This window comes from Trachurus japonicus, chromosome 20 (assembly GCF_045865225.1).
Source record: "Trachurus japonicus isolate A0001 chromosome 20, Traja_1.0".
Lineage (NCBI taxonomy): Eukaryota > Metazoa > Chordata > Actinopteri > Carangiformes > Carangidae > Trachurus > Trachurus japonicus.
Window position 1 is genome coordinate 11,414,684 of NC_140926.1, and position 11,895 is coordinate 11,426,578.

The window sequence follows — 11,895 nt, forward strand, 5'->3', positions numbered from 1 at the left end:
AATAACTGTTCTTCATTGTATACACTGTGCAAGATGTGTGCCTTTATACTCCAAAATTATTTAATTTTATATTTTGTAATCTTTTTTTAAAACAAAGGTAAAAGGTTATTTTAATAATAGGGTGTTTACTTTGACATGCATTGTTTCCAACGTTATTTTCAATCCCCTGCTCAACCTTCTTCCACCCCAACGTCCCTGTGTGTTTAGATCTGCTCATGTTATTCAGTCAGTTAAACGAAACCTTTCTTATGATTGTGTTTTAACTGACAAAAAGAAAAAAAAAAGTGAATATAGTTGTCTTAAATTTTAAAAAATGCTGGATCTGTGTCAGTTCTTTACATTCGGATCCACCATTTCTGATTATTCAGTGTGTACAGGCATCCTCGGCCCCGCTCCACAGACTGGAGTCGGGGTCTGCTGATAGTAATCCCTTCTTCTTCGGTCGCGCTGGTCCTGCCTTTATAACGAACGTCTGTGTGTGGAAGTGCATTGTGGAGTATGTGTGTTGTGATTGTGCTTTTTGTCACGCGCGTCCTCGCTAACTGACGGCTTCCCCTCCACCTCAGGAGTCTGTCGCCATCTTCATCACATTCACCCCACGAATCACATATGCAGTCACTTTTCAGGAATGTGATCATTTTCAGTGTTTTTGTCCAAATTTTCACTTCAACTCCCATTTCATTTCTCAAAACTGGTTTACATTCTCTTCCTTCCTGACCTCCTTTTTTTTTTTTTTTTCTTTTCCTTGTAAACCAGGTCACCTGTTTGTTGTCGGGGAGATTATCAGCTGATAGTTCATTCTGAGTCAGCAGTTAGTTGGTATTTCTGTGTTCTTTCACTATCAATGGCCTGTTTTGTTATTAATGTAAATAGGTTGTGTCATATGGAAAACAGACTGAGGGAACACATTAAACTTCTAGTCTGCTTTGCTCTGTTTGGCCCTGGAAGCTTGCTGTAGTCCAACATGAGCAAATGTCGAAAAACAGAGCAGTGCATGCTGGGAGAGTGGGGTTTTTTCCTGTTTTTTTGTTTTTGGAATAATAACTCTGGATATCATATAAGGAAGAAAATGCCAGACTTCAAACTGATGCAAATTAAAGACAATAATAACATGCGGCCTGCTGCTGTACCTTGAAGTGAGCGAGTCCTCGCTTTCAGGACTTCTCTCATGAATGAGCCCATTAATCCCACCCACCAGTCAACCTGCTGCCAGCGTTAACTTTTGCCAAAAGCATCTTCCAGCAGTCAGAGCTACCCCTACATGAGCTTGAAGAACATTGTGTATTGTGTAATGTGTCTGTTGAAACTGAATTTGTTTTTTTCTGACCTGGAGATTAAGCGAGATGTGTCGCTCATACGTGAATATGTCCGGAGTTGTGGGACACGGCCCCTGTGTTCATGTGGTTTGTCAAGTGTTAAGGGAAAATTAGATTACAAATGCAAATGAGCGGAGGCCAGGCAAGATCCTGCAGAGCTGGTTACGTTTCCTTTTGGCTTTAAAATTGAAAACACCGAAACAAAAACAAAAAAAGTGGACGTAAATATTTTTTGAGAAGTGCTCAAAAACTGGTTAAATCTAGTCAATTTGCATGTAGACATCTAGTCAACACACACCAGTCTGCCAGGAAATCCCCTCCCCTGCAGAATGTGCTTTGGCCTCAGGACAGCCACAAGTACTTTTAGGCTTCCTCTAAAAGACTCAAGCATTATTGTGTGTGTATGTGAGTGTGTGTGCGTGGGTGTGTGTGTTTGTTTATTGCTGTCTGACAATGGTTGGTGAGAGTTCCCTTTCAGTGGCAGAAAGGCCAAAATGATGTTGTATGTTTATTGTTCTTCACATTTAATGATGATGATAATAATAATAATACACTCCATTCCATAAGCATTCACTCAAACCAATTAAAGCACTTGTTCTGCTTAACTCAAAGGTTACTCCTGATGGTTTGTTCTTTGTTGTGTCAAATCTCCTCCCTCCTTGTAAATGTAATATAATAACTGCTGTATGTTTGAGATCTTATATATTCCACAGTAATTTAGTATCTGCAAAGAAAGGAGAAAACAGGAGGGGTTAAAGGTTATGATGAAACTGAAGTCATTTAGCCAACCCCCCTTTTTTTTCTTCAGAAAGAAACAGACCAGTTTATATCTAACCTTATATAACCTTTTGTAGTATCTCATCCCATTGTGACGTGATCATCATTATCAATAGCTGGTTAAGAATACAGATTTATTACAGTGTTAGTTAGTTTGCTGCAAAAACTAAGATTTAAAGATTTTTGAATATTTGTGATTTTCTGTTTATTCTCTGTCCGTTTTTTGTTTGTTTTGTTTTTTGTTTTTTATTAATGAGGTTAATTAATGCAATAAGATACATTTTTAAAAAACGCGACAAAATGCTGTGTAGACAAAATTAAAACAGGTCACTGCCAAAATGACGCGCACGAAGCTGCCGGGCAAACAACAACAGGAAGTGAAAGTGGTAAATTTATGAGGAAAAAAAAGTCAAAAGCGTAATAACAATCTGACAAATCTGTCTAAGGTCAGTGTCATTTTATAAATGAGTACTTTCCTCGTGTGAGCAAACCGCACAACTCACTTCAAACAAGAGGAACAGTCTGCAAATGGAAAACGGAATTTCAAGATTTTGATTTTTTTTTTTAATTATTAGGCTATTTTGTTTTCTGTTTATGAGGAGACTGAACACAACACACGCAACTTATCTGCCATTTTTTAATCCAATCATCATGATGAGGATATTTAGTTGTTGATGCGCTGGTTCTTATAGCACTAAAATATATTGGCACTGTATTTTTTTTCTCATCTGGAACAAAAGGTTTTGTGTTGAAGTAAGCACGAGACAGTTTCCTCCCAGTCATTTAAAACATATTTTAATAATTCCCTGCAGTTGTAAACGCCCTCAATCACTTAAACCCAAATCTGAGTTGTTGAGGAGATGATTTCTTATTCCCGCACACATTTTTTTTTAAATTGGATTCATCCCAAAAAGCCTAATTTTCGCTTTTTTTGTCATAATGTCGAAAGTCTCACTAAGTCAGTGTTTTCCGTTTCCAATGATTTAATTTCAACGAAATGATCACAAGTTCCCACGCAACATCTACGCATCAGAATAAAGTAAAAAAAGAAAAAGAAAGAAAAAAATCTCGGAGACAAAAAGTGCACGAGGTGGCGAGGCTGCGTCTGCAGAAGGAAGGAGGAACATGATAGTTTGTTTTCGATCATGTCGCTTTGTTTATAACATAAAATAAATACATTTTTGTTCTATTCCACACTAGAAGCGGAAATAGCCTAAATAGTTCACATGTGAGCTCCGTGTTTGATTTATTTAACACGCGGTTACAACTGAAACTTGAATTTACTATGCAGAAAACGGCATTTGAAGGCGACGCAGCACAGTTATTGAGAGAGCGGAGTGGAGCAGCTCCGATGAGGCTGGTGGTGGAGAGGAGAGGAGAGGAGGGCGGCTCGGCAGCAGCTGCGTGTCCCCGGCTCGGGCTGCGGTGAGCGGCGGAGGGTTGTCTGACTCCGCACCGGGCGGCGGTAGCCCACAATGCGGGGGAAACAAACAAAGAGCGTCGCCTCGTGTGCGCTGCAGCTGCCGCACACACACACATACACACAACGTGCACACGCACACAGCTGAGCCACAGTGCGAGGTCACGACCGCCAGGGGGCAGTATGAGCTCTGCAAACCACACTGAGGCGGAAAGAGACTCATTATCGCAGGTATTATAAACTACAGTCGATGCCGAGTTTTAGTGTTGATTTAGTTGGGGTTTTTTTGCCTTTTAAAATAATGATGAATATAAGAAAAACGTGTTGTATTGTCGCACTGTTCCTGCTCAGATGTGAAACAGGGACACTGTCTGTCAGCCTGTGGTGTGATGATGGTCTCCATGTGGCTCTGTGAGGGAGCTGCTCTGTAACAGGACGGCTCTGCTTCTAATCCACGTGTCAACAGGCTGCTGAAGTGTCTCTGAGCAACACACCAACCTCCCCCAACACCTCCAGTACAGCGGCTCTGTCAGTGAACATGACCTTTGACCTCTCTGTACTAGTCAGCATAAGAGATTTGGTTTGGCTGTGGAGGTTGTTTGACATGATAAAAGTGTGGAGCAGCATAAAAAGATGCTGTTTTTTATTTTGGCTCAAACCTAATGTAAGCTGTACCTGCAGTCACAATCAATATGTAGGCTATTCAGAGATTTTTTTTAATTTATTTTTTATTTTTTGCATCTTTAAGACACTAAGCTATAATATAAAAGAAAGAAAAACTTCATTGTTCAAATAACAGGAATTGTTCTTCTAACTGGTCATGGCTGGTAGTTCTCCAACCTCTCCAACAAGACCTCAGAGTAGCCAGGGGAGTAGTATCTGAAACAAAAACACACACACAATGTAAATATATATAGCCTACCAAAAAAAGTCTTTTCACTACTATTATTCTGATAATGCCGAGTTTTCCTTTTTAAATCCACTTCTGCCCACTTTTCAGAAACTATTTAAACTATGTGATCCTGTTGTAATTATTCATATAAAACCCTTTAATTAAAATTCCATCAGCATTTTTCTCGTTGGTTTCGTTTGTGACCATTTAAACTGAAGCATTTTGTTGCTGGAGAAATGCAACAGAATAAAGCAACTTTCATCTGACGGTGGAGGGAAAGATCTGAGTCAGCACTGAGCTCTGAAATGACTGTGTGCTGGCATGAGTCAGTTCAAGATTACTGCTGCTTAGCCTTTGTCTCTGTGACGGTGACACACAGAGAGAGTTTGGGTGTGGAGGGAAAGTCTCGTGCCGCTGTGTATAGGCTACCTGACGATCTCCTCGGGGAAGCAGCTGTTGATGGCGGTGATGTGCTCCTGCAGCGCGGAGCCGGGCTCGGCCTGGATCTCCTGCACCTTCTTCAGACCCCCGCTGGTCACGAACAGGCGCCGAGCCTTGCTGTCGTGAGGCAGCACCTGCGACGGAGGGAAGGAGGAGGAGGAGGAGGACAGAGAGTGGTCACGGGCCTTTGCGATCAGATTTAGGGGGAAAATGAAATAATTTAAAAAAAACAAAATCGCCGGCATCGATCTAAATTAAAAACTCCGCGATCGCAGACACACACTCTCACCTTACTGAACTGGCACGCGACGTGTTTGAGGATGTTGCTGGGCGCGTCGTAGAGGAGCGGCTCCAGAGCAGGAAGGTAGGTGCACTTCTGCAGGACGCACTTCAGAGCTTTCTTACTCTGAGAGGAGGACATCAAATAAATGAAAGGTAGCTATTATTTTATAAAAATAACATAAATATTTTTTCCTTCATCTGAATAACCTCCAACTTTAATCCCTGCTCAGACTTTCTCTATGGCTTTCACACTTTGTTTTATCCTGTCAAAGTGTGCACTTGGAATAAACTAAAGGTTCCCTTCTATTGACAATACCGACCGTCTGTGTCTTTTAAGAATGTAAAATGATTAAAAAAAAATTTAAAAAATGTGAGCAACTTTGTAAAAGAAAAAAACACAATATCCTAATTTAATAATTATTGATGTGCCAAAAATAGGTGAGTAAAAAAACGAGAAATAAAAGAGCTTTTTTTTAATTTTGAGAAGTAAAAATGTGTGATTAAAAACTGTGACCTCTACAGTGTGATGGTGCGTGGTGTGGGTGTGAAGCAGACTTTGAGCTGCAGGTCCTCGGAGCTGCTGGCGTCCGTGTAGAGCTGCAGCAGCCTGGGCAGCAGGTTGGCCGCGGCCACCGCCTTGGCGTGCTCCGGCGTGTGACGGCCGATCTGACCCACGGACCAGGCTGCGGCCGCCTTGATGTGGTGCTCCGGCTCCTCACACAGACACAGGGCCAGCTGGGGCACCCCCTGCAGGACAGGAGGACGCAGCACAGCGGGACTGGTTGAGTTGGTGTGACCTAGATACTGGACCTGAAGGAATGTGTCTAGGTTTGGCTGTCACATGAAGTGCAGATTAACCACACACACTCTCACTCTCTCTCTCTCACACACACACACGCACCTTGGAGAGAATGACAGCCATGGCGAGGTTCTCACTGTGAGCTGCCACATATCCCAGCATCATGATCCCCGGCAGCCTCAGGCCTCCCTGGCAGTCGCCAAGGTAGTCCACCACAGCCGCCATGCCTCCACAGTTCACTATCAGCTGGGACAGCTAGAAACACACACATGATACACTGACTACCTGCTATTGACTGTCATGGTTACAAATGTGTGTGTGCAGTAGCCTTTACTTTACTTTATTTGTTTATTTGGATGGGACAGTGAACATTAATGGACATAAAAACATGTAAATGTGCCGGATTGTAGCAAAAGTGCTAATTTCCATCCGGAGTCCCATAACATAAAAACAGTTCAATGACAATACACATAATAATGTAGACAACAGAAGGACAACAAGATGACTATGACAATGTAAAACATATTAACAAACATGTTCCATGGGTAGGGGAGTTTCTGGGAGATAAAGTGCATAAGTGCTGGGTTAAAGTGACAAGTGCTAAAGTGCAATACCAAGTTGTATTGCACGATGCCCTAAGAATGTAAGTGCTAGATAGTATTGCACAAGGCCCCACATCAGTTTAAAGTAACAGGTTGTATTGCACGATGCCCATCACACCCAGCCTACCTCTGGTGTGTGTTTGACCACCTCCCTCATCAGAGTGGTGACGTTCTTCCTGACGTACTCGTCCGGGTCCCGGAGGCAGGTCACTGCTGCAGGGAAGATGTCGGCCTCCACCACCATCTCCGCCAGGCCCACGGAGTGTTTACTGATCTGGCTGAGCGCTGAGAACACCTGCCTCTGCACAGAGACACAAACATGTCTCAACATCTCCAGGTATAAAACTGAATGACTGCTTCATGTTATTCAGCAAATATATTGGAGTGTCAGTTGTCTACTTTAACCACACTTTAATCTTTGTATTACATTTTAAATGTCTTGATTTAAATCTTTGCATTTCATCATAATTTCAGGTTTTCAAAGATTGATAAAATCTAATTATAGTGTTTGTGCAGGATCCTAAAAATGTCAATACAGCTTTATTACTGTATTTCACCATGGCAAGTTTTGTAACTGAAAATAGTAATAATAATAATTATGTTAATTTAAAGCTGCTAAATTACTACAATTTAGTCATTTACAATCACAATTTAATTTTTAACCAAAATAAATAGATTTTTAAAGATGAATATTTTAGATTTTTATAAAGTTCATAGTGAGAAATGTTAATTATAAATGACAGAAATGTTTCAGTCCAGTGTTTTTAAATAAAATGATATCAGGGAGAATTTTTCTAAATAACTTAATTCATAACAAGACAGAGCAAAAGGTTTAAGACAGGACTGGGGGGAGAAATAGGCTACAAATGTATATTAATATCATATAAATATAAGGAACAAAAAAAGTCTAAATCATAAACATTATTCACCATAAAGTTGAATTTTTAATTAATAAATTGCTAAATTTGTTTGTTAAAATCATTCATTCATTATTTGATAACAGCAGCCAATTATAATTTGACAGAGAAATAACATGCAAAAACAAATAGCCTAGTATTTAACTTATAAAGCTTCAGTAATCAAAACAACATAAGTTCTAGGCTATAGCCTATTTAGCATGAAAGTGATTGTTATAGTGTCTTTATTAACATTTTACATAAAGACAAATATCTAAAGTAATTGTTTCTCTCTTTGTTGCCATCATACATGATGAGATGAAAGCTGCTGCCCACCTTGAGTTTTGCGTCTGGGTTGAGGATCATCTCTGCCAGTTGTGCGATGGCTCCGGTGTCGACCACAGTGTGAGCCAGCTCTGGTGTGTGTTTGCAGATGTCGCTCAGGGTGGAGGCAGCGATGCGTTTGAGGGCCAACTCGGGCTCCCTGAGACACATGACCAGCAGGGGGACGGCGCCTGCATCCACAACGCACTGGGACAGCGCTGCATGATGGGAGAAATGAAAAGATAATACGAGTTAAAGATGAACACAAGAAACCGAGATGTGGAAAAACTCATGGAAATCCAACCCCTCCGGTCCAGTGTGTCCCTCCCTCTTACATGCATTGTGTCTGGCGATGTTGCCCAGAGCCCAGGCTGCAGCCTCCTTCACCCCGGGGTCAAACTCCTCCAGGCAGAGGACCAGGGCGTCCACCCCCCCACAGCCCACCACCGCCTGGGACAGCTCCGGGGAGTGTTTGGCTACCGCACGCAGCACAAAGGCTGCTGCTTTCTTATAGAACCTCTGCACACAGACACACACAGGCACACACACACATTAGTTGTCATGGCTCTGCAGAATATGAGGATTTAACCCACATTACACTTTTATTAATGAGACACAGTGCAGTTTTATTGTTCTGTAACTAAATGGAGAGGCTTATCTGTCATTATAAGTCTTTTCTTTATATATTTCTGTTATTTTTCATGCAATGTTTAAACAACTCGTGTATTTTAGAGTTTCTCTGTGACTCTTCAACTTTGTTTAATTGTGATTTCTTTAATCTCTTAAGGGCTCAGAACGGTGAACTGTAATTTCTTTTACATATAAATTATCTTTTCCATTTGTTAGAATGCCAAATAATTAAATATTTGTTCATGTTTATATACTATGATTATTTGGGTATTCCAGAATTTCTTTAGAAACTCTGTACTAAATCTTAATTTCCTCCCATTTTTTTTTTTAAATATTTGTTACACTGTAATAAAATAAAATCCTGCAAACTCTGAATTCTTGTGAGATTACCAGATTATTACATGAAACTGTGATGCCCCTTTAACAACAAGAAGTAAACCTTGACTCCCTCTATCCTGAGCCTCTTGAGGGAGAGAAAGAGAACAAGGGTCTGCTTGCACTATTGGTAAAGGGCTCTTAGGTTTTGAAGTAGCCCCCAAGCGAACTGCCAAGTTGGCTCAAAACACACGGTCACATTCAGCAGGTCGACCCTGAGGCCTCTCTCTCTCTCTCTCTCTTCCCTCTCAGGGTTGGAGACAACCAGGATATCCACATGTCCAGATGAGCAACAGATTATAGGAGGAGATAGGCTACTGACGTTCTGCGAGGCCAGAGAGTTGACCAGCTGGGGCAGGATGTCCTCCTTCACCACAGCTTCAGCCAGGTCATCGCTGTGGTCGGCCAGACGGCCCAGAGCCAGAGCTGCTGTCTGCTGGATGCCGGGGACCACGTCCAACATCAGAGGACGCAGCATGGACATCACACCTGAGAGGAGAGGAGAGGAGAGGAGAGGAGAGGAGAGGAGAGGAGAGGAGAGGAGAGAAATCTCATGATGATACATAGTTTAATAGATTGGTAAGCTGCAAATGTGATATTATGTCTCCTCTCTCAGCAAATAGGCCTACATACATACCACACCTTACCCGTTACCAGATTTTACTGGTAAGCCATGAGTCTGGGGGGTAGGTCTACTTTTCAACTGAATCCCTGTCTCACTCAGTAAAATTAACTAATTAAAAACATATGAAAACCCACTGAGTGCAGGGGGTGGGCATAAAAAGCAGATTAAAGTTGATCAAATGACTTTTCTGTCAAACACTGAATACAAGTCACATATCAGCAGTTTTCACAGCAAATAGCCTATGTTTCATTACATATGTATCCATTTTAGAGCTTTATCTTTTAGTTTGTTGCAGGTAATGAAAAAAGAAGCACATTTTCAGACTTTTCTCTACATGACACTTCAGCCTCAGCTTTTCCAAGAGACACCAACCCCAGTGTTGTCTAGTTTTATTGAGGCTTTAGTTTAGTTTCTTACCAGCCTTTTGCAGGATTTCAATGTTTTGTGGTCGGGCTGTAAGATCAGCAACAGTTTGCACAAACTGCATCCTCGCCTTCTGATACTGCTCGAAAACTGCACAAAGCACAAACAAACAGGGACAATTGTTATAGTGTGATGATAGGCCAACACCAGTTCACTCTCATTTTTTTTCTGAATCAAAACAGCTCAGGAATCTCACCTTGGATGATCTGCCGTTGACTCATTGTTGCCCTGAAGAAAAAACTCGTCTCTCCAGCGTTGTTCCCAGTCCCCACACCCTAAACAGACCAGAAATAAACCGTGAATTTACCACAGGACAGGAGTCACCGCAGCGTTTTCTCCCCAGGTTCAGGTTAGGTGCTACTGTTGTTGTTAAGTGTTACCGTGGCAACGCACAGGAAGCAGAATGTTCCCATCGAAGATCGTCTGTCGTCGGGAGGAGTCACTCCGCCGCGCGCTGCTCCGCACGCGCCGCCGGTGTGTTCAGGCTCGGAGAAACATCCGGAGTGAGAGTCCTGTCCGCTTCCTGCGATCAGCCCCAGCTCTTTGTTCCCGCTAAAAGACACCCGCAACTTTCACAACATCATTAATCACCACCACGCTGGGTCAGAATCAAACTTGGCGCGCAGTCCAGGATGTAAGTGTAGTTCTGCAGCAGCCTATGCAGTCATGGTTTCGTTATGATAGCTATTTGAGTGTGTTGGCTGCAGGAGGCGCGTGTGTCCTCAAATGACCCGTCTGGACCAGTTATTATTAACCCACTAGAGCATTTTATAAAGGAGTGATATGACTTAATGACGCGATTTCCTATTATAAAATTATAAAATATAACGGAAACATGAAAGATTCAAATGATTGGTAAACAGATTATTGGTTATCTTTTCGTTGTAGCCTATATCTTATTTTATAAGCAGAAAATAGAGGGCTGGGTAAAAGGAAAATAGCGGCAGTTGTGATGTATGAAATATTCATGATGGCTTATAGACTAGCCTATATAAAGAGCATAATTTATAAATGAACAAAAATGTGTCCAATCTGACACATTAGTCAACAGTGTTTGTTGACTGAACAGCTGAGTGAAAGGTAAGATATTTATAGGTGTTAGATTCAGGTGACAAGGTAGCGATTTCTTTTTTTTCAAAGCTTATTCATCGATATCTGTGCTACATTTTTTCCTCACAATTACCTTATCTGATCAGTTTTTTTTTTTTTTAAGATTTCAATATAGATTTCATTTTTGATAAATATTAAACCCTGCACCAACACAGTTAGATTTTTCTGTGAAATCGGGTCATACTCCGATAGTAGCCTATATGTTTATTTATTTTTATGGCATTCAATGAATTTCATTCTCTTTTTTTTTCGACTCCTCACTTCGGATGTAAACGTTGTTAATTATATGCAGAGGTAGGCTATGATCACATTACATAAAAAGAGGTTTATTGCTCAGGTAAATAAGCCCCAGATGGGCAGATACTTCCATGTACTGAATCCAGAGACATTTTCTCCCTTTTACAACTTATATTTACGTTATAGCCTATCCTATAATAATGAAGTTTTTTTCTGAAACCTTATTTGCGAAATTAAAATGTTATCACATGATAATCACATGATAATAGCCTCTTTTACCTGTTTATCAAAGTCTGACACTTTTTCTGATTCATTCAGGTAAAATCTAATTTTATTGAAATAGATCTGATTAGCCTGACAAATCTATCAGAAATAAGAGATTTAATCATCACATTTTTTACTCTTAATAATCAATCTCATTTATGTAATTATGAAAAATAGATAATAAAAGTGGAATTAATTAGCCAATAAAAAATCATTAATTCGTTAGAAATCGTTAGAATCTAATCTAATCTAATCATAAATACCTGAAATCACAATAATGATTCCGAAATATGAACAAATGCGAATTTTGATTAAGGCTGAAAATTAAAATTTATTAAAATCGGTAAACAGTTGTTGACGCATTAGATAGGCTACACATGGGACTACAGATTTTCTTTTTCATTTTATTCTAATTTTTCCACTAATGCGGACTTTTCTTCAGTGCAGTGAGATGCAGTGACTCGCGTGATAAATCATCACTA

At 40.7% G+C, this 11,895-nt stretch overlaps 1 protein-coding gene across 1 annotated transcript; it reads right to left on the reverse strand.

Moving 5' to 3' along the window:
• Positions 1 to 4,208: 4,208 nt before the first annotated feature.
• spag6 (sperm associated antigen 6) lies at positions 4,209 to 10,191 on the reverse strand. Its single transcript, XM_085762751.1, has 11 exons — positions 9,999 to 10,191; positions 9,797 to 9,892; positions 9,077 to 9,243; positions 8,085 to 8,268; positions 7,762 to 7,967; positions 6,657 to 6,830; positions 6,030 to 6,182; positions 5,684 to 5,875; positions 5,136 to 5,252; positions 4,835 to 4,980; positions 4,209 to 4,392 (listed from the first exon to the last, which is right to left on the reverse strand). The coding sequence occupies exons 1-11, from the start codon at positions 10,021 to 10,023 to the stop codon at positions 4,332 to 4,334; spliced, it is 1,521 nt and encodes a 506-aa protein (XP_085618877.1). The 5' UTR covers positions 10,024 to 10,191; the 3' UTR covers positions 4,209 to 4,331.
• Between the last annotated feature and the right edge of the window lie 1,704 nt (positions 10,192 to 11,895).